Source organism: Taurulus bubalis (assembly GCF_910589615.1).
Source record: "Taurulus bubalis genome assembly, chromosome: 4".
NCBI classification, from domain to species: domain Eukaryota; kingdom Metazoa; phylum Chordata; class Actinopteri; order Perciformes; family Cottidae; genus Taurulus; species Taurulus bubalis.
In genome coordinates this window covers 26,626,674-26,649,177 of record NC_136592.1, presented here as the reverse complement: position 1 = coordinate 26,649,177, position 22,504 = coordinate 26,626,674, and the positions used below count along the sequence as shown (strand labels likewise).

The 22,504-nt window shown below is 42.9% G+C and overlaps 1 protein-coding gene across 1 annotated transcript in view; it reads right to left on the bottom strand.

Moving 5' to 3' along the window:
* The window catches only part of LOC306735257 (protein kinase C-binding protein NELL1-like), a gene marked incomplete at its 5' end in the record, with an annotated part of 216,717 nt that overhangs the window by 55,355 nt on the left and 138,858 nt on the right, over window positions 1–22,504 (bottom strand). Inside the window, 1 exon segment of the mRNA XM_079216712.1 lies at window positions 4,907–5,032. Coding sequence (XP_079072838.1) covers window positions 4,907–5,032 — 126 coding nt within the window.

The window sequence follows — 22,504 nt, the reverse complement described above, 5'->3', positions numbered from 1 at the left end:
ATGGTGTCTTGAGTCCACTGAGAGCAAAAAAGCTCCGAGCTTCACTCTATTAGAGAGTTTCAATGCCTCCACAAGTTCAGGACTTCATTTTGAAAATGGCTATAGTGAACGCTATCTCCAGGCCTGAGCTGAACCCGCTTTCGCAGTTTATTTACAGGACGGAGCCGAGAGGAAGGAGCGACCTTTAACCTCTCATTCCAGCGGTTTAATCTCTAACTGCAGACCTTATCGGCGCCTGCTTAATGTAGAAGACAATTCCTTTAAAACCGAGAGATCATACGATAAGTGCACAGTGGGAGTCGAACAACCATTCCCACAATTACCTTTGGCAGACAACTATTATCCACCAGCACATGAAGTCAGAGACCATTATGACCTTCCACAGGGGAAATCACTTCTGTGATCCTGCTAGCACGGCTCCATAAAGACCGAGGGTAACACCGGGTCTAAGTTCAACACAGCAACAATAATAATATGCGCTTTATTCTTGGATGTATATATATATATAAATATAAATATATATATATATATATATATATATATATATATATATATATATATATATATATCCAATATCCATATAAATATACACCCAATAGCCAGTCAAGCTTTTCCAGTGCTCAAAACTCAACAGTGAGCAGATTTGGGCGGCCAGAAACACGGCTGTGACAGCTCTGTGGCGTTTGGAGAAGGGGGAGATACAGAAACCTCACAACTTCCTGCCACCTCTCCTCTCCTCTCTGTCCATCCTCTGTTTCCCCAGAGCTGCTTAGCTGCTTCCATAGGGGTGAAATCAAGTGGAACCACAATTACCGTGCAGCCTCCTATATTGTTTACAGGGAGCCATTGTGACAAAAGGACAAGGCTCCACTGCCAGGCAGAGGAGACAGAGAGAGATGAGGCCCAGAGTGCCCGACGCGAAAGGTGATACACGACGTGTCGTGTAAAAACTGCAATAGGTGACAGTTTATTCCTCTGAGGAAGGAGCCGCGTAGATTGTAATATTGAGGGTGAATCCGTAGTCCGTGTGTTGCCCACAGTGATGTGAGGTAAGTTTGTGGGCGGGCGGAGCCGAGACCTGTGTGATGTCCGCGGAGACACGCAGAGTTCACACACACGCGCACACACACTGGCCTGAAGCTAAAAGGCACACAATGCACAAATACTGCAGTCGGCGATTGTCATCAAACGCATGTCTCCTGCTGTCCTTTTCTTAGCTCTACTTGATCAGATGGGGACTTCTTTACATCTGAGATGCCACTGTACAGTCACTCCCCGCTGGGTGGAAAACATAAAACAGCCAGAGCATGAATTGTGTATTCACATTGGTGGGGATACACAATGTTATCATGAAATTACATAGAAAAGGGTAGTTTAGCATTGTGTAGCCCTGGCTCTTTCTTGCACAGGAACTAAAACACATAATGTCTACAGTACTATCTCAAAACAAAGGGGAATGTTTGGAACACAAGGCAGGGTGAATTTCTAGCATTATAATTTTGTATGTGCTTTTGAGACTTGCTGACAGAAACCTATAAAATTGTGAAAATATCAACCTATATTACCTCATTATTGTCAGATTATTACCCCATTAATGTCCCCCTATTACCATTCTTTATCCAAATGTCACACAAACCATGTTATTGTTCTCAGGTTACCATTATGGTAGATTGTTTTGCCTTTTTGCTATCTGTAAGTGTTTTGATTATTGGTTATTGCTTCCTTTTTACCCTATTACATGAATTTCATCCTAATATTACTCATATATTGTTAATACCAAGCTACTTCCTGGTTATTCATTTGATAATTTCACAGTATGACTTAATTATGAACTTTGTATTATCAAACTTGAACTTTTACCCCTCTATCTCCGTGCTGTAATTATGAACTTTTGATTGTGATAATGTTACAATAGGCTGCTTCAAAGAATATTAGTACAGTGAAAAATTCAAAATTAACATGTAATACCCTTTTCCAATAACGATGGTCGTTTACAAAAAAAATTTAAAATCATAAAAGTGTTCGGGCTACGATGCCCAGCAGCCCATAACACTGAAACCTAAAAAACATTACATCTCCTTCCAATAAAGCAGTCTGGCAGTAAACCACTTTAGAAAAATCCTTGAAAACTTTATGTCAGAACCAAACGTGAACAGTCCTTTTTTTTTTCTAATAGGCTAACATAACATATAATAGCATATAATAGCATCAGGGCTACTATTCATACTGCATATGAATAACTGAGGATTAATATGGCTTTCATCTTTTAAAGATAGTCATTGTCTCCCACCTGCTCGACCAGTTGATAGGATGATTCATATTAAAAAGTCACCGCCCACGCAGAGCAGCTACTGGACTTCCTCGCTAATGTCTCGATAGAACAAGAACCCGGAGAAACCAGCAACTGATTTCCACTGTGCCTGTGTGTGTCCCGCTTAATGCAGCGACAACAATATCATTACCAGAAGGCTCTCCCCACATGCAGACACAATGAAGAATAACAATGCAGATTTCAGCACAAGGCACCAATTACAGAAGCTAATGTGCAATCGTGTTAGCGACATGAAAGAAGGAGCGGGCGCCTCCCTGAGCCGCGGGGCGTCAACTCCGTGTCACAGACATGCAAAGGATCCGAAACCCCCGAGAAGAAGCTGAAGGACAAGCTGAATGGGGGGAAAGGAGACCGAGAGAGAGAGAGGATTTATCTCTCCCAGCAGATGTAGAGCAGGCTCCTTGGGCTCCCAGTCAGCAGCCAGGACAGTTTACAAGCTGGAAAATAGATTGATTGTCTATGGATCCCTGTCCCTGTGTGGCTGCCAACTCGGAGCTAATTAAAGAACACTTCTCCGGAGGAACACTGAGCAGCAACCAAGCGCATCCTATTCACCCTCGAGAAAACACATTGCTCTGAGCTCCTGCCCAGGAAATAACACCATAGGTGTCACCGCGCTGCATATTGAGAAATTGCTTGAGCCGCGGAGATAAACTTGCACACAACATTTGCAATGTGTTGTTAAAAGCAGGTAAACATGTTGGTGAAATTGTTATCCGTACTTTGCCCTGACATTCAGCTCTGGGAATGTCAGCGATGGTAGCAGATGCAGGACATTTTAAAATCGGAATATTTTCTGCCCAACAAGCCGTTACCAAACTGAATGGCCACATTCACCGCGAGGTTGTTCACACACATACCGAGTCTCCTAACCTTTAAAAAGGCAGACGCTGAGGTATTCACCAATACGTTAATTTCATTGCATGCTTTAATATCAGATGACTAAAGATACAGTTTCGCAGTCGCAGCACCGTGTGGCTGGCAGTGTACTTTGTGACTTTCCTTACATACTTTATGACTTTCCTTACATGGTAAGATGCAAAGTAATTACATCTGTGTACAATTCTAAGGTAATTTACTAGAGCATTGCCTTAGGTGTGACAACACTGTTCTGAAGATAAAAACAGTTTCATTCTCTCCTTTTGCCGTGACTAAAACATCTACAGCCAGGGTAGCGGTCCGTGAGGCTCGGTTATACTTACACACAGTGGTGCTTTGAGCTAAGTGCTAACGTGAGCAAACAACGGCTGAATTTAAACCGAACTTGCAGACTAAAGCTATGTTCGCACTATAAGCGACAAAAGCAACACGATTCCTTGATTCAAGTGCTCTTTAGCATAGTTATAGTGCTTGGAAAGCGTACAGGATCTGGATAATGGCATTATTATAGAGACGGAATGGAAATGGGTGTAAACTCAAATATATTATTAGTCAACGCTTTACTGATCATTGGAACAACAGGAAGCAAGTTGAGACCAGCTCCAAAGGATTGAGGTCGTGTCCATATATCGTGCGATGAGTCGATATAGTAAATATGATTGTGGTACAATAAGCCAATAACATTAAAATAAAATAAAATAATCGATTCAGCATAGTATCGCGATAGTTTGCGTGGCGATATTGTATTGATACACGGAAGTCAAGTATCGATCTTTTTTTATGTAATCAATTATTGGAGGCATCGAGAAAGAAATGAGAAATCAAACGTCTGGACTTCCTGTCACTCGTAGCGGCGCTGCTGCACAGCTGTTGCACGGCGCACAGGACAAAGTCCGCGACACGGCGCTGGTCAAAGACGTTAACTCAAGCTGACGTTAAAAAGACGTTAACTGAAAGACGTTAAATCAAACTGGCTGCTGGTACTCTCGTAGCGCTGGAAGCGGCCGGTGTTACGGATTAACAGGTGGCCGTGTTAACTGGTGACTTCCGGCCGAAAGTCATCAGTTAACACGGCCACCTGTTAATCCGTAACACCGTCATCCCGACACAGTTCCTGGAGAAGTAATATTATGAACCCAGACACGACGACGTTTGACCTCTTTTGGATTTCCACAACAAGTAGAACGCAGAAATATTAGTTATTTTCATGGTGGAGGCAGAAATGGAAACTCTCTGCACAGAGATAAACCACAGAGATAAGCCCCGCCCCCTCTCTGGCGCGTCCAGCTCGAATGACGCGACTATGCAGACTGACTAACACAAGCAGTTCAGTTTGTCAGGTGCAACATTTATGAAAGTGTTGGTCAGTTTGTCTGCTTGACAATCACATTTTGCTGCAATAAAAATTATTGAAGTGAGATGAACAGGCTGAAATTGTTATCTTCTTAGATACAATATGTTGACAAAGTTTTCTTTTGGGGACAATTTGCGGTGAAAAAAAGGGAATAAAATCGCAATATTCAATATATCGCAGAATCGTGATAGTATCGTGATAGTATCGAATCGGGACCCAAGTATCGTGATAAAATCGAATCGTGGGACCTCTGGTGATTCCCACCCCTAGTGTATGAGTGTGCCATTCTGTAATAAAGATCTGATGGGTCAGCTGTAATGTTTGCATGCATGCAGACGTACCAGTGCAGGAGTATTCGTCCACTCTGATGAAGCCGGGCAGACAGTCACAGCGATGGCTGCCGGGCAGGTTGACACACACCGTGTTGGACTGGCAGTAATGCATCTGGGTCGCACACTCATCGATATCTGAGGACAAACAGAGCAAATAGAGTGGATTAATAACTCCCTGACAGTTCTCCAAAGACACACTCAGGACACACAGAGCGATTCCTCAGACGGCTGATGAGGCAGGATGAAGCTCGCTGAACAAAAGTCGCGTCTCTGCAAGTCACCTTGTTGCTTACAGTTATCAATTTGAGTCTTAACCATCCAAAAATTGCCCAAACTCATCAATCACACGGACAAACAAGACAACCTTTTCAAAGAGTCCCCCGCCGCCCTTTAAATATGAAAGACTGGCAAAGGCAGATCCTTTGGAAGCCAGATAGTTACAACGCATGGCACATAGCCGCAACGTCGTTGGTTCCATTCCAGCCGAGGATCTTTAGTCTTAACCCTCGCTCTCTGCCCCAGTTTCCTAGTCGGATGCTTCTCTATGACATATCCCAAAAAGATCAAAATGCCCCAAAATAATATCAAAATGAATAAATCAATGAAAGTTCCAGGCAGGATATGACAAGAAGGAAGGCGGCAACAAATAAAACAAACACAATATTAAAGAAAATGGGGAGAGGAGCAAGAAAATAAAAGAAAGGAGAGGAGATTAGAGGATATAAAGCAAAACAAAAAAAGAGTAAAGGAAGCTAGAATTATGTGGTTGTATGTCTCCTCCAACCAGTCATATCCCAGTTTACATCCATGTTTGTCATCAACTCATTTGTGTGCAATTATCATAATTAGCGTCTGCATGAGTTATGACCAAAAACACATTTTGTGAGGCCACATTGACCTTTGGCCTGCAAAAATGAATCAGTTAATTCTTGAGTGGAAGTGGACAATTGTGGCACATTTGAAGAGAATAACCCAAAAGGTGTTCCCAAGATGTCAAGAGAATGGTACGGACGTGAGGTCACAGGGGCCGTGACCTCCAAAATATTAAAGAGGAAAGTAAAGAAACCGAGAAAGCCGACGAGATTCGGACATAAACTGAGGAGCACAGAGGACAGCATCTTTCCTGACGTCCGTAACGTTGGGCTAATATGATACATTAGAGCCCCGCTCTTCATACACAGCCTCTCTCTCTTCCTAATGTAGCTTGAAAGACATTGTATGAGCATTGCAACACAGCGCTCAGGGAGGCATTAGCTGATCTAGATGACTGCTGATGAAAAGGGATCGGAAACACACAAGGGAGGGTGTTATGCAGAGGGGTCTAAATGTGTGTGCGTGTGTGTGTGTGTATAGCACGGAGTATTTATGTGCATGTGAGCAGCAGAGAACCGGTTTCCTGAGGCTAACAGGCCTTTCCACCACTTAAGGGACTCTGTATGCTACACTTAAGGGAAGGAGAGAGTGAGGAGAGTATTTCCATATCCTCTCCTTGGATAAATACATTCCAGCTTTGAGGTTTTCTGCTCACACTTCCCCTTTACAACAGAATGAATTTGTATGAAGTATGTAATTGACTTACATGCAACACCCAGAGGTTTCTTTTCGAGGCAAATTTCATCCTTGGAGAGTGTACAGTAGGAGTGTTGAATTGCTCACAATCACAGAGAGACGTGCATTCAGGTGAACAAAGGCTCGCCGGCCTTCAGTGTAAAAAGCATGGATCTGCTACATCAAAAACATGGAACTGATTCAAGTGCTTTCAGGCTGCAAAACAATGCCTGAATCCAGTCTTCACCGCATTCTGAAGCACCGCTCCGCCGTGAATGCCCCTCATTTCATTGCCCTTTTTTTGGGGCGAAAGGCGCCAAAGTGTTGTTCAAGCCGGACGCCGGCCGGCCGGCCTGTGATGTCGCGGAGACGTGGCCTCAATAATTCAAAGTGGAGAGGCCGCTGCTTTTGTCAGCTTCTCCTGAAAACGGGAAAAGCTTTTGTCTACTTTCAAGTAGCCTGACACATGATTGGGCCGTCTGATCCCACGTTGGCCCCCGAGGTCCGGCGTCCACTGCGTCTGCAACTGTGTGTGTGTGTGTGTGTGTGTGTGTCTGAACTTCTGCATGCGCGTTCGCCCTCTGCAGCCTCCTCTGAGAGTGTCGTAGCAGGTGGGGTCTGCTGACAGAACTGGATCTGTCATTTCACACAGGGGGGAATTCATCTTCCTGGGTTTGCCGAATAGAGAGAGAGAGAAAGAGAGAGAGAGAGAGATATCGCTCTCTCTCTCTCCCTTCCCTTCCCTCCCTACCTCCCAGACCTCCTCCTCCCACCTCCTCCCTCTGAGCTCAGTTTCTTCATCTGTGCTGCTTTATACATGCTGTGATGTAGGTCAGGGCTGGGGAGAGGGACAGCTAAAAATAAGGCAGGATAGGACTTTGTGTATATGCGCATGCATGTGTGTCTCTTTGTGTGTGTGTTTGTTTGTGTGTGTATGTGTGTGTGTGTGTGTGTGTGTGTGTGTGTATGTGTGTGTGTGTGTGCGTGTGTTCACGCTGGCTCATTCCCTTGTGCGTATTTGCGCTTTTGGGAGAGACAAATATTGTGTGTCTGGATGTTGAGTGTTTGGATGCTGTGAGGCAGAAAGAGAAGAGACTCTTCATACTGTTGTGTGTGTGTGCGTGTGTGTGTGTGTGTGTGTGTGTGTGTGTGTGTGTGTACAGTACATACTGCAATATGCACACTAGTATCTGCATCCCGCCATACGATTAACAGAGGTTAATGGAAACAGCTTCCTATCCTACTTTATTTAGTTTACTCTAATCAAGCCAAATTGTGTGTGTGTGTGTGTGTGTATGAGTGTGTGTCCACAAATGTGGTCCAGGACCTCAGTCACTGCAGCTCATCAGTCTCTTCGAGTAGCTCATTTGTCGGTCCGTTTGAAGCCAACTGTTAGCGGCTGCTGCCTCAGAATGAGAGCGAGATGGAAACAAAATTAAAGAGATAAATACCTCTCTCGACTTCAAAAGTATTTAAATTGGTCTCTCTTCTCTTTAAAGCGTGACACTGTGGAGAAGACGGGGGCATTTGGGTGCGCATGTTTTCCTTCCAGTTATCAGTCTGTCTCTCACTCAGCGGGGGGCTTTCAAAAACTCGTGAACAGACTTGTTGTTGAATGTTGTTTGGCAGCGGAACAATCGATCCGAGTTGTGGTGAGGACGCGAATCTCCGAGACACCGATCACTGCGAAACTAAGAGGGCAATACAAAACTTTAAAAAAAGGAAAAAATATTCTAAATATTAAAAGTGAAGTACAGAAACTCAGTTTGTGTTTGGGAGAAAAGCACAATAGTGAGAAGTATCCAGTGTTATGCTCTTATCTGTAGTTTTATTCCATCCATTAAGGCGACAGCACGGCTTCATTCAAAAATGTATAAAAAAATGGAGCAATTTCAATTTTATTTGCAATTCGCAATCAGCCTTCTTCTCTCCTTTGACCTCTCTCTCGATCGCTCTATCTGTATTTTCATGTATCTCACCCAGCAATTACACACGTGATAATTGAGCCTAGCACAGAGCATAGCTTTCTCACACACACACACACACACACACACGCGACAAATTCCTTGTATGTGAAAACATACATGGCAATAAATGGTTCTGATTTTGACACACACACGCACGCACACACACGCACACACACACACACACACACACACACACGCACACACACGCACCAAATTCCTTGTATGTGAAAACATACATGGCAATAAATGGTTCTGATTTTGACACACGCACACACACACACACATACACACACACACACACACACACACACACACACACACACACACACACACACACACACACACACACACACAGTGCTTGGTACATTGGAAGTTGGTTTAAACAAGGGACAACGTAATGCAATTGACCATAAAGCAGATTTGTCCAGGCAATAAAACAGATATAATTATGGGCTCACTCACCCGTTTGCATCGACCTCGGCTTGAAAGCGATTGCGCTCTTGTTTAATGTGCATGCCCTTGAGCCAATAGCGCACAGATGAAAAGATGTTGCGAAATGACACACGTTATACCGTATACGTTTATATGCAAGTCAAAGGCAGTGTAGCTTTGACTGCAAACATTATGGGTCTACGTTGGACAGTCAGTTACTGACCCAGTATTGGGATTATGATCAAATTCAGTGAGTCTCTAATGCAGCTGTCAATCAGTGTGTAACAGTAATTTGTGGTTTTAGTAATTTACATTTTGTTTTACACTAGTTTATAACCCTGAGCATCGACTGTAATGGACTCCCATTTAAAATAAAAAAGGAAACCACACTTCTTTGCTGTTGTGTCGCAGCAATGTGTCGAGCCAATCGTGACGCATTTTGAAAAAAAAAAATAAAGAATGTCTACACATATTGTAAAATAGTTTTTATATCAGCTATACCAGTCCTAGGCAACAGAAGAGACTGATGTGTCCAACAGAAGAGACTGATGTGTCCAACGGAAGAGACTAATGTGGTGTTTTCCTCTTCATAAAAAATCAAAACAAACACACTGCGCTCCATTCCATTTGCTGCCAGCTGATCTCGCATTCATCCCAATATCTCCATCCCCACAGGAATCCTGCCTCTCCAATGCAATGCAGCAAAACCTAAAATCTTATCTATATACATATATATATATATATATATATATATATATATATATATATATATATATATATATATATATATATATATATATATGATCATCAAGCTCCCTTTTAGGATTTCAGTTGGACACCACACTGTTCTGCTTCAGCGCATATATATTGGTTTAGAAACTTTTTCCTTTTCTTCGTGTGTGTGTCAGGTGATTGACAGCCAACGGAGTGAAATGTAGTGCCGTCCTATAATGAAAAATCTCCCCTTCAGCACAGGGAAATGAAAGTATAACATTTCTTCTCATTCCTGTGTGATGGACTTTTATCCCTGTGTCGACGGGAGAAAAAAATGGCCTCTTCTGTTGGAGGAAATTAATCTCATCCAGCAATTATAGTCCATATCGTGATGATTAAGTCCCATACACAGCGTCGCTTTCAACAACTTCGACTTGTGCAGAAGCGAAGTGAGCCTGCATCTCCCACTACGCTACATTCTTCTTGCGGTGGCGGGCCGCCACAAACTTGAAAAGAACTTTGAATGTGGACGGAGCCACGGAGAGGACTGAATTATTTTCACGACGGGGGTTTCATACCCTCAGCGCAGAGGCCTCAAATGGCTGAACTCAGTGACTAAACTCCCTTATCTATCCGCGCTGTAAACAAATCAAACACAAAAAAAACAACAGCAATCAACATGCAGCGAAGGGCGCTTTCCTCTTGTAAGCCGGAGGAGTAAAAGACCCGCCGATGCATTTAATTAGAGAGCCTTTGGAGAGCGTTCGGCCTCTTATCGCCTAACCTTGTTCTTCGAGAAGAAGCAGACAGAGCAGGAAGTGCTCTGCTGGAGCAGATTGGAGCCTGAACAGGAACACGTTGCATGTCAGAGAGCAGCTTGTAGGGGAAGGAGGACTGAATGATGGCGTGCTTTCTGTATCGGGAGAAGGAAGCGGTGTGAGCAAGGCGGTTTAATCTACCCGTCACTCCGCGACTCCAGCGAGGGAGGCTGCCATTCACAGAGCCGCACACTGACAGACCTTCAGGAAGTCACTCAAGAAGACGCTCTCAGGAAGAGAAACTGTGACAGAGTCCTTCTGTCAGACGAGAGGAACAGTTTACCTAGATGACAGGGTGTGTGTGTGTGTGTGTGTTCACTGAACTGGGGGTTTACATGAGTATATTTACTGCAAAGATTAGAAAAGTACTCCTGGGTGCCCACTAACTGAAATAAATCCATATATCAGGCAGAAGAAGGCGGCGCCGTTGTTTAACAGATTACTGCACAGCCGAGGTCGTGTTGTTGCGAGTGAAATCCTCGACGCAAACTTAATTTGCTTTGTCGAGGCGGAGCGATGTCTATCACGGAAGACAGACTCAATCCACTGTCGCAGCCTCTGGTGTTTTACAATGAAATACCAAACTGTAGAGCGTGATGACACCCACACAGTGTTACACAGTCACACAGGGCGAAACGCTTTTTCTTGTTGCAGACACAACGTATCTGAAGTTTACCTTCCTCCGTTTGTCACAGCTGACTGACAGTGACAGTAAAAGTGCACTCTGTGTGGTCCTTCAGATCAAGGTGAGACAATGCATCGTGCACTATTTGCAAAGCTTTGGTCCACTTACTTTTGAAGTCCACTTTGAAGGTGGTGTAATACTGACAATCCCAATTCCTCCAGCATTAGTGATACCTGTGGTTCCTGCATGTCTGAGGAGAGATTTTAAGATCCTACAACTTGTCCATGAAGCACTACGTGTTCTTAAATGCGTCATCTGTGACAGGTTTGCTCAGTATTCCCAGGATCAAAACCAAAAACATTGTCCGCTCCACACGTATCCTTAGAGAGGGGACATTGTAATTATTAATACGTACAATGTATGGGGAAAGAAGCTGAGGGGTAAACGGTGACAAAAAGCTGCCAGGAAGAGTGCCGAGCTGGTTACTCGTGATTCATTCGTGCTTTTTATCTTCGTCTTCAGGACCAAAACCAGCTGTCAGAAAAACACAACTTGTTTGATTAGCTAACACACAACGAGCAGTGTATGAGTCATTCTCTAAGTTTGACACCCAACAATCAAAAAGAAGCTCAATGACATTTATTTGGCTTGAACTGGGGACCAAGTTGTAATGTCAAAATGCTTTCCCTTTCTCCCTTGGACAAGCCGTATAAACAAAATAACAAAATAGGTTGTTTCTCAGTGCATTCCAGACCGACCCATATTGTTTTCTGATCTACCACCTCCATAGGAACCAACAATAACTGTTGGTAAGGATGATGTAATCCCACTTTCCTCTCTGCTTCTGAGAGATGACAGACAGAGCGTATGAATCAAAGAAGGTTGCCTGCTAGGAAAGAACAAAGGACCAATGCTGTTGTTTTTCTGCCTCAAACATAGGTGCCAACTTTTTATATTCCCAAAAGTCAGAATATAACGTCAACAAAAACTGTGCAAAAGAACGTCACAGACGCACAAAATATGTACATATAAATACATACTAAAGGTTTCACCAAAGATGAATGCAACCAGGCCCCCCGCCCCATACACACACACACACACACACACACACGTGTCATTATGGGCTCACTCACCCGTTTGCAACGACCTCAGCTTGAAAGCGATTGCGCTCTTGTTTAATGTGCATGCCCTCGAGCCAATAGCGCACAGATGAAAAGATGTTGCGAAATGACACACGTTGCATCGTTGAGTGGTCAAAACCAACACACCACTGCTGGACGACTCCAAGGAAGTTACATTTTGCACATTTTAGCAGACTGTTAAATCTCAATGCCTTGACACTGGACCCATTCTGTAATAGCTTCATGAGACACCTTACAGTATGGTTTCCCTGCTGTTCCTCATAATGGTCTGTGGGTACCTGAGCTTCTGCCTGTGGTGTCAACCAAGACTCTCTCCTCCCTGCTCCTCAAACGTTAACACTTGGTCCGTGGGCCTACTCTTTGAACTATACAGCTCAAGGTTATAGACGTGTCAGAGGCAGGGTGTCAGGTTGCGCCGATTACATGCATTTTTCATTGAAAAACTAACTTTTGTGTTCACAGGAAACGTACAGTTTCTTTCTTTTTTTTTCTTTTTTTACATTTTCTTTTTGGTTTATTTGGCTAGGCTTAGGCAAAAAGGCTTTCCAAGCTTTGGAAATGATGACGGTTTGGGTTAAATATTGTTGACTTAATATGACTACATTTATGACCTAACTTATGTTATCTAAGTTTGTAACTTGGCCGTGTGGCGCTAGGATCAGAAGGCAAGACTGGAAGCTTTTTTGATTGCCTCTCAACGGCACTCAACATGGCGACTCATGAGCTGGCGTCATATAGCTAAAGGTGCTAACAGCAGCCAACGCTAACAGTGTTTACCTGTGAGGGGACCTAGGTGAAAGTCAGTGCTTGCTTGACCCAATCATCCACCCCATCCTCCTCCTAGGCAGACGTTCTCTCTATTCATATTACGCCAGTTGCTCTGACCGTAAAGCTAATGAGGATGCTTTACATTGGAGTTAGTTGAAATCCTGGAGTGTCTCATGCGACGCTAAAGGCTGCCTCGCTGCTTCGCTATCAGAGGCCGAAGAACACTGTGAACACTGTGAGGCGGGTTGGGAGTGAATTGCCAACACATAAAGACTTGTTAAACACGTCGAGATTAGCTTGTCCACCAGGATGAAGTTGTGAACAGACTGTGCACATTGAGACCAAGGATTAGCTAGCCAACACCACACGGACAAATTATTTTAACTTCTCCGTTCTGATTAAAGACAAAGCAATTGGAAAAACACACGAGAATTTAAGAGCTTAAAAAAATGAAACCTGTGCGGGTTTAAGGACGACAACAAAGCCAGTTTACAAGTCGATGATGAGATAAACAGACCCTCCAGAAGAAAACTCTCCTCCAAAACAAAGACAACATGCCCCTTTGTTTTGTGTGCAGTTTGTGTGCTTCTTACATCGACCACATTTTGTGTCAACCAGATCTACTATTTTGTACTTTGTTTCCCCCCCCCAGGCGAAACCAGCATGCATTACTATTCCATGAGCAGTATCAGTCTCACACACACACACACACACACCCTTGATTGACCCTGTACCCAGGACTGTGGGAGGGGCACAGCAGCAGATGGTTGAATTTAGCTCTCACTGTGTCAGGTTGCTACAACACACACACAAACACACACACACACACACACACACACACACACACACACACACACACACACACACACACACACACAAACACACACACCAGGAAGGTCATCTACGTAGTATTATGCTAGTCCAGATGAGAATTGTCATAAGATTATGTTTCAGATTATTGGCCATATTCAACCATTAGTAACCAGTTGCTAGGCAACGGTGATGCCTCGCAGCTCACAACCTAAATGATCTAAGTGACTTCCCATCAGTCACCTTGTAATAGCTCGTGCAGCTAACAGGGGAAAGAAACCAATAGAACAGCTAGGCTAGGAGCTGTGGAGCTGCTATTATCCCGGTATCACGGCGATGCAACATCCTTCATCTCTCTGAGTCGCTGCACGTCGTGGAAAATGACGGAAGAAGACGAAGAGAGACAGGCCGGCACATTCAAACAGGGATGGAAACGGAAATACAAGAGGAGAGTGGGAAGACAGAACACTTATTGGAACAGCAGGAGACGGAGAAATCAGAGCGCTGAAGATGCAAAAACAACCTGTTGGGACATCACAGTAATGGCATTGCACTTGTTGTGACTTCATCGGTGACAGGGGGTAATCGTTTGACAGGAGAGCCAATATTGGGGTATAAATATTTGACAACGCAGAGTGGGAGCGCTTAATTGGCTTCATTATTATTCCCATCCAGAGGCAGCTGCTACCTGCAGCGGATTGAAGCAAAATTGCTCGCGTGTGAGTCCAGGTGTAAATGCGGGTATCACATTAAGGTTTAGTTTAATATTGATTTTTATTTGGAGTTTACATTTGGAGGTGGCGTGTGGGTGTGAGGAGATTAATTCAGTTTGAGTTTATGTGGGAGGAGAAAAAGCAAAGACGACATTTTTACAATGAGAAGAAAAGTTAACTTTATCCTAACTGCCCATCACCAAACCGTGTAAACATAGTGGGACCATTCATCTGCTAAAGACAGAGTTCATACACATTTTGACCAATGGATTTCCATGACTTTAAACCAAATTTCCATGACCAAACATTTTGTGAAAACTCGGTGTATACATAAAAAAAGTGAGAACATGTCATATTTAAACTAACAATAACAATTCCAAAGCATACAGCGTACCTTAAATGACACAAATGAATGAGAGACAATATTTTGAGTAAAAGTATAAACATTTATAGATAGAGCGTATGCCTGCTTATATTTTGAGCGCCTTTCTTTTAAAAGCATATTCATTATTTTAAACTAAATGAACTACATGAACATAACACATTTCCATGACTTTTCCAAAACTTTTGGGATTTTTCCAGGCCTGGAAATAACCATTTTAAAATTCCATGACTTTTCCAGGTTTTCTATGACCGTAAGAACCCTGTAAAGATCCTCACAGTCTCCTAACCTCACTTAAATGTTAATGTTGCTAAATAATATGTCACTGTGTTTTAAGTCTGTTGCACTGCGGACCAAAAAAAAAATCAAATACAAAAATATATATGACTGCAGGTTTGAGCCGTTATGATATGGTCACATTACTGTCTGCTTCGACACATTTCTTTCCTCTTGTTGCTTTCGAGAGGCATCAACACACATTGGAAATTCTCTTTGATGGCGTGAAAGTCTGAGACATTTTCAGTTCATGTCTGTGAGACACCGGCAAAGAGTCTCGTGGGAAAAACACAACCTTTTTACACTTAAGTGAATCTGCTGTTTTCACAATTCAGTTCCATCCTGGGTGACAACGTTTAATTAGTCAAGTCAGGTGTGTACAGAATGTACGCTTTTATCAAAACTATTTTTATTATTTGCTGAAAGAAGTAGAATCAAATAAAATCCATGTCAAATTATACCATGTTTTTCATGGTAATGCCACTGACATTATCCACCGTATTAGTTACTTACTTCAGGTCTACAAGCCCAGTATGTTTTGGTTTTGTTAATTGAAGCTTTAGGTTCTTTTTAATTGAGTTTTAATTCTCCTTAGAGGTAGATGCGTCAGCATGGGCCCAGCGGGAGAAACAGCAAAGTGACAGTGAAGTAGCTGAGGAGAAAGCTGGAAGAAGCAGCTTTCTCACACACACACACACACACACACACACACACACACACACACACACACACACACACACACATACACACACACACACATTAATACAGACGTGTGTTCAGATGGCCGGAGGAGAGGATGTATATACTGTATGGGCGTGTTTGAGCACATGTTGGAACATGAGAGTCGCTCAGCTGCCGTTCGCCCAGAGGATTTCGACCTCTCCTCCTGCTCCTCTGTCCTCCAGCTGCTCTCTGCAGTTAGAGGGGAACCAGAGGGGCCGGCCTTAATTACGCCGAAGAGGTTGACTGGGCACACTGACGCAGGACGTGGCGGTGGCGTCTCCAGGCAGGGGTCAGAACAGGGCACCTCCCCTTTTGCCGCAGACAATGGGAGCTATTGCGGACCATCTGCTGCCGATGCCCTCCCAACAGTCGCCGGCTCGGGAACAAACAACTGTGTCTGTGTGTGTGTGTGTACTTGTGGGAGACTTTAATGGAATATGTTCCTTGATGGTGGTGCATGCTCTGCTGTGACGACGCCATCTGTGCTTTTGTACATCGATGTTCTGGGAGCAAGCATAATGCAGACAGTTGAGAACCATACTTACCTTTTTTAAATACGTGTTAAATTGCTTATGTTCCATTGTTTCATTGTGTTATTGTGGCGTGACTGTGCTTCTTCAGCAAATGTTCATCTTAGCTTCAGTGTGTTTTACAGGGCGCTGCTGTTTATTTTGCCCTCTGTGCTTGTCTTGTATATGTTTTATTGGCTACTTTAACGTTTCACTGGATTTAGCCGAGCGTTGAACTCTTTTGGCCTGCAAATCACTAAATACGTGCTTTACTGGGTAGCACATTTATAGTTTTTTTATGTGTATCTTTATGGGGACTGTCCCTGTAAACATGAATGCTAAGAGAAAAGTTTTGTAGTGTCTGGCCAAAACCACGTAAAGTCAACTTCAATGTAAACTTCCTTCCAGACTCCGTGAGGAACTAATGCCGTGAAGGAATTATCATCATACCAACTAAATCCTAACTCTAATCGTCATCATAATCCCTAAAACTATATACTGTAAAAGTCTGGTTACAAGCCGCTCCTATCTCCGGTCAGTGTCCCGCTGTAGCAAGCTAGGAGCAGCGCTAGCTCGCGCTGCTGCTAGCCAGTGCTGTTGCTAGCTAGCGCTGCTACTAGCTCCCCGCTGCTGCTGCTACTGGCCGCTGGTGCTGCTACTGCCCGCGTCCCCTTTGCCCAAGTCGGGTGTCGGGCCGGGGCTGGTCCTGCTACCTTTGGTGGTTGTCGGGGAGCTTGCGGAGCGTTAGCGGAAGTTAGCGGGGGAACTAGCATGAGCGCCAGCTGGCTACAGCGGGGAGCAAACAGGGACACTGACCGAAGGTAGTAGCGGCGTGTAACCCAACTTTTACGGTATATATTTATATATACCGTAAAAGTTGGGTTACACGCCTCTACTACATATATATATATATATATATATATATATATATATATATATATATATATATATATATATATATATATATATATGTATGCTTTGTACCTCACTCACAGTTCTTGATTGTATCTTATATCATGCGGCAAGTGGCAGTTAATATCTGTGCACGTGAAAGAATAGAATTTGCTCGTGAGCATCGTTTTATCACATGAAATAAATCTGGTGTCGGACTTGAATTTGAAAAAAATCTGCAATACAACAACTGCAACGCTGATCTGACAGCTAAGACCATCTCCTGTCTCCTGCTTCAAACACATGTACGCTCCCATTTCTCTACATCACAGGTCTTCTTTTAAGACGAGACGTTGACAACTAACTTTGGAAACACATCAGCCACGCAAGAGGCGCAACATCTGTTTCTGACAACATCTACGCGCCGCCGCCGCCGCCGTCTGCTCTGCCAGCTGCGAGACAGCCCACTTCCAAAACTACAGAGCGAAAGATGCATTATAATCAGTCCTGGGAAGTCAGTGCATCGGAATCCACCGGTGACCCGTGTGTGTGAACAACATGCTGTTCAACAGATGCAGGCAGTCGCATCAAAGAGCTCAGTCCATCATAACTGCTTATTACTCTATGTTGGACACGGTGTGTTTTTTTTCCAAGATTAAAGCTGATTGATTTCACAATCTTTACCTAATCTTGCATTACTGTCTTATCTCACATGCTGCATTACCCCCCTGACTGCAATTTATTCAGCCTTCTATAGATTTCACTTTGGTAGCTCCAGTTTCAATAGCTTTAATTTAATTTGGTTCTGGAGCAACTCAACATGACGGCTCCCTTAGTAGATTTCTTGTCTCATAAAAAACACTTTTCTAAAAGGTGTTTCTTGATAAATGTATTCTGTTTCGCAGGAAGCCCTTGTTGATTTCTTAGATAGGCTCCTAAAATCCTGTTTTATGGTTTTGCCTAATATGTTTTGGAAGCAACGCAATTACTACCTAGTTTATGTTTATTGGCAACATTTCTCCCAGGCTATGAAGTGCTACATTCTTCTATCAGACACAAGTTATAATGAGGTGGACGGAGTGGGTGGTGGGTTTACAAAGGTAAAGTTTTAAAATCTTGGTTAAGTTATGGACATAATTCAAATAAGTGGACATAAACCAGATATGAACAGCTGTATCCTGGGTGAAAGTCCTGTGTGACCCACCTTTTAGTGAGAATAGACCATTTTTTAACCCCCCCCCCCCCCTAGAATTTCAAAATGATATTATTGTACTATAGGTGCCCCTGTTGCAAAGAAAACCAGACAAGTGAAAAAGCAAGAAATATATTCATATATATCATTGTCATTATTATATAGCCATTACATTGTGCAATCAACATTTACTTAGTATAGATGAGTTTAAGGAAAAACAACTTGTTTACTCCCATTTTTACCAAGTAGATTTTGTACATATTCAACCATAACCAGTTGCTATTCAATTTAGCATCTATAGAAACAATATATTTGACTAATCTCAAACTTATTGTTATTTTTCTCAACTTAATCTCCCTCTAGTCTGTCATAAGCTTTGTGCTGCTCTGCAGTGCCTCATTCTCTGAATACACTGAAGTGCGTACTGCCTACATTTCTTTTTTAATCATCACTTACTTCAACATTCATTGTATTTTACTCAAGTCCCTTGTGATCCATCCCGAAGTAGCTGTCTTGTCTCTGTTTCCCTGAAGAGAGCTAAAACGTAACCACGTCAGATCCTGAAGGTCCGACTGTCGCTTCACACGCAGTCACTCTGGAAGAAGCAAGCCGTTACGTTTTTGAAAGGATTTTATTAACTGTCATGTCACTGTGTCTTTGCTCTGTTGGGTGCCGACATGTTCTTTGAAAATGTCATTTTTGTCACGTTTTGTCACTTATATGGTTTTCTTTTCAGAAATGTTTTCAAACTCATTTCAAATTCTTTCCCGTTTACCTTTTTTTTGCAGTTACTCAGCACACCTTGTTATGTTGTCACCGCTTAACTTTGGTCTTTTGTGTGTGGTAGAATCTTATTACAATATTCTCTTGACGGAATGTGAGTGATGATAGAGGGGCGGGTGCTCAGGAAGCTTTCCAATATGTGCTTTAAGGATGATACCAGCAGTTTTGCCTTCTGACAAAGTGTGTATACATTTTGTTTGGGAAAAGAAAAAAATGAAGGTGGATTTGTTCTCTCACATTTCCAGTGGTATTACTGCTCATGTACAGACCTAATTTACAGACCCAGGGAACTGTTCTCAGCAGTTGACTTTATCTCTAAGATGGACCTCTCCCAGAAAATAGCTCCAATCTAAACTGGCAACAGTTGGCAGAACTCTCTTCCAGTAAACTCAACCATGAAGTTATTCATTTTAATTGAATACATTGAATATATTTCACTCCTCGCACTCAATACATAAAATCCTGTGCGTGGCGCAACGGCTGCTAAGTGACCAATAGCCTGGAGATGGAACGTTCTGCAGTCAGTCAATAAACAAAGATGGCCTCCAGGCGCTCCAGGCGTTCAGGGAAGAACTATGCCCAACTTTATGCCAAATACGCTGACCTCCACAATGCGCCTCTCGTGGAATTCTGGCATTGGCCCGAGGAGGAAGTTATTGCGGCAACAGTTTTACTGTAGAGAGGGCAGGAAAGAGCATGTTATCGATCTCTGAACTACGAGAGTTATGAACAAATTTCATGTTTGACTTTCCAGTCTGACTTCCCAAATGTGGAAATCAAAAGCTTTTCTTCAAAAACATGTCAGATGTCAAGTGCCTCCTTGAAATCATCCGTGCCTTCTGACTCCATCTGGGGAGGTTTCTGGGTTTTTAAATGGACACGCCCAGTCAGCCATTAGCAAAAGCCTGTGACGTAGGTTACTAAAATTAAATAATTAGGTTATGAATGATGTGAAAGCTAGCACTAGCTGCGCTCGGTGTGGAAATAACTAAAAATGGTCATTTCTGATTCTTATGTATACTTCTTCTGTGAGGTAAAATTACTGTTTTTATCAATGGAGTCTGGTGCCTTTGAAGAGAGCCATGCAACCAATTAAGTTTCCTGGCAGAAAGGGCTGTCTGACGGCAAAAAACAACAACAGTTTAAGCGTATTAAGTTTAGAGTATCTTTAGTGCATCTTCACTGACTAGAAGGATGTGCATACATTGTATGTTTAGTAGCGTTATCATGGGGAAACCTACGTCAGATCACAGGGGGAAAAGGTTGATCGAAGGTAGTCATTTTGATACTTGAACATACGCACTTTGATCAAAAGTTGAATGTCTGGATTTGAATACATAGGGAACACCATTGGGAGGCGACAGAATTATCTAAAAACCTTAAATACAAAAATAATAATGGACGCTCCATTTAACTGACTACAAAATACATGCGATTGACCAGCGTTCTGGTACGACCTGTATTAGAGGTACCACGTTTTAGAAAAGTGGTGTTTGTCAGCTGGGTATCACAGCTAATGAGCGAAAGCACCAATGTGGGCTTTTAATTAAAAAAAAAGACAATTGGTTTGCGACAACTAGAAATGAATACCAGCTGTGCAACTAATCTAGGTACAACAGAAAGAACCCCTTCTTACTTTCAGCAGTACATTTCTAATTACCTCCTCTCTATGAATCTCCAGTATCTCTTCCAGTTCATCCGGAGGTGACTCGCAGTCGGCCTCGGCTCATCTACCTGTGTCCTTCCACCGGCCGCGGCTCTATCTAAACCGGCACTGAGCTCGTCTTCCTACTCTTCCCCCACGCCTGCGCCGATGCTATCAGCTCCTGATTCACTTTTCGCCGACTCGACTCTTATAATTGACACAGAATCTTGATGCCCCGAGCAGCTGACATTCAACGCGGTCTGAAGGACAGCTTGGGAAATGAGGAGCACATAATGGAATACGCCGCCAGCACAAACAGAAGGAAGAGCCACTTGTAATGTGATCTGCTCCGGCGCTTAAATATCAAGTGCAATTAAATGCCAGAGACGGCGGCGATGGAGACAGGCCGCATGTGTGCCTGGAAACAAATTTGCTCTCAAATCGGGCAGTGACGTCCTTTACATGGTCAGCTTCCATTTACTGTGTGGGAGTGAGACAGCGGGTCGGCAGTCTGCTGGCAGGGAGAAGACAGTCACGCTAAATTTTGTGAAATGAGGACAAACTCTGAAAGCGGGGAGGAGGGGGGGACATTTCGCAGGACACAAACCTCGGTCCAACCTTGGGCTGTCTTTAGCTGTGGCTGATTTTGAAGGTTCCATTATAAACTTCCAGAGTGGATCCCTGTCACGTTGACTGTCCAGCCCCAATAATAACTGACCCGCTGTCCACATGTGTAATAGATCAGTCATTCCCAAAGATGTGGGTCGCAGGAGATTTTATTTGGGTCGACAAATGTATTTGCAGAACTTCTTCCACGGCCTTTTATTCTTTATTTATTTATTTATATTTGCAGTGCACCTTTAAGTACCAGGAGGAAGACTACACGTTTGTAAGGTTCTGATAATTGTAGCCTACTTATAACAGTGAATCTACAATGAAAGGCGAGCATACATTCTGAGAGGAATAAAACCAGCCTGTTAACTCAGCCAAAAAGCATTATTTTTATTCTCATTTTAATTTTCTTTACATTCATTTACTCACAAATTGGCCCTTTTCGTGATTTATAGAAAAGGCCTACTGTGAATTGGGTCGTGATGGTCATTTTCTTACGTTTGGGTAATACTTCTAATCAATGATTATTTCCATGTTCTCTGGATCTGTGCACCTGTTCAGTCCTTCTTGCCATAGGTCACTAAAAGGCTCCTCTGCCTCATATTGATCCGTTGGAAAAAAAGAGATTAAATTACCCATCTACCACGGGCTCAATCTGTTCACCATTACTAATCAATTAGTAAATATCATTAAAATGTTTCATTGTTTGTTAAAAGTATAATCACTATCAACTAAAGTTTAATCAAGTACCAATATACAGTATATTAATGACGATATCTATCAAGTGATACGTCTGGATTTTGAATAAACCACTGTATGACACATGTGTGGCACCTTAATTTATTTATTTGAATATTATTTGAATGTGTAAATCTATCGCCCTCTGTGGAGCGCTTAATCAATATAAAGGTATAACCACATATAAATATATAAAAGTAAATATATAACAGGTATAATCAGGATTCAGGGCACTAAGACACAGTCTTCAGGATATTGTGAGTTGTTATATTCCTTGTTGTCCCTGCTTTTGTTCTGTAGCTCGTTTCTCTGACCCGCT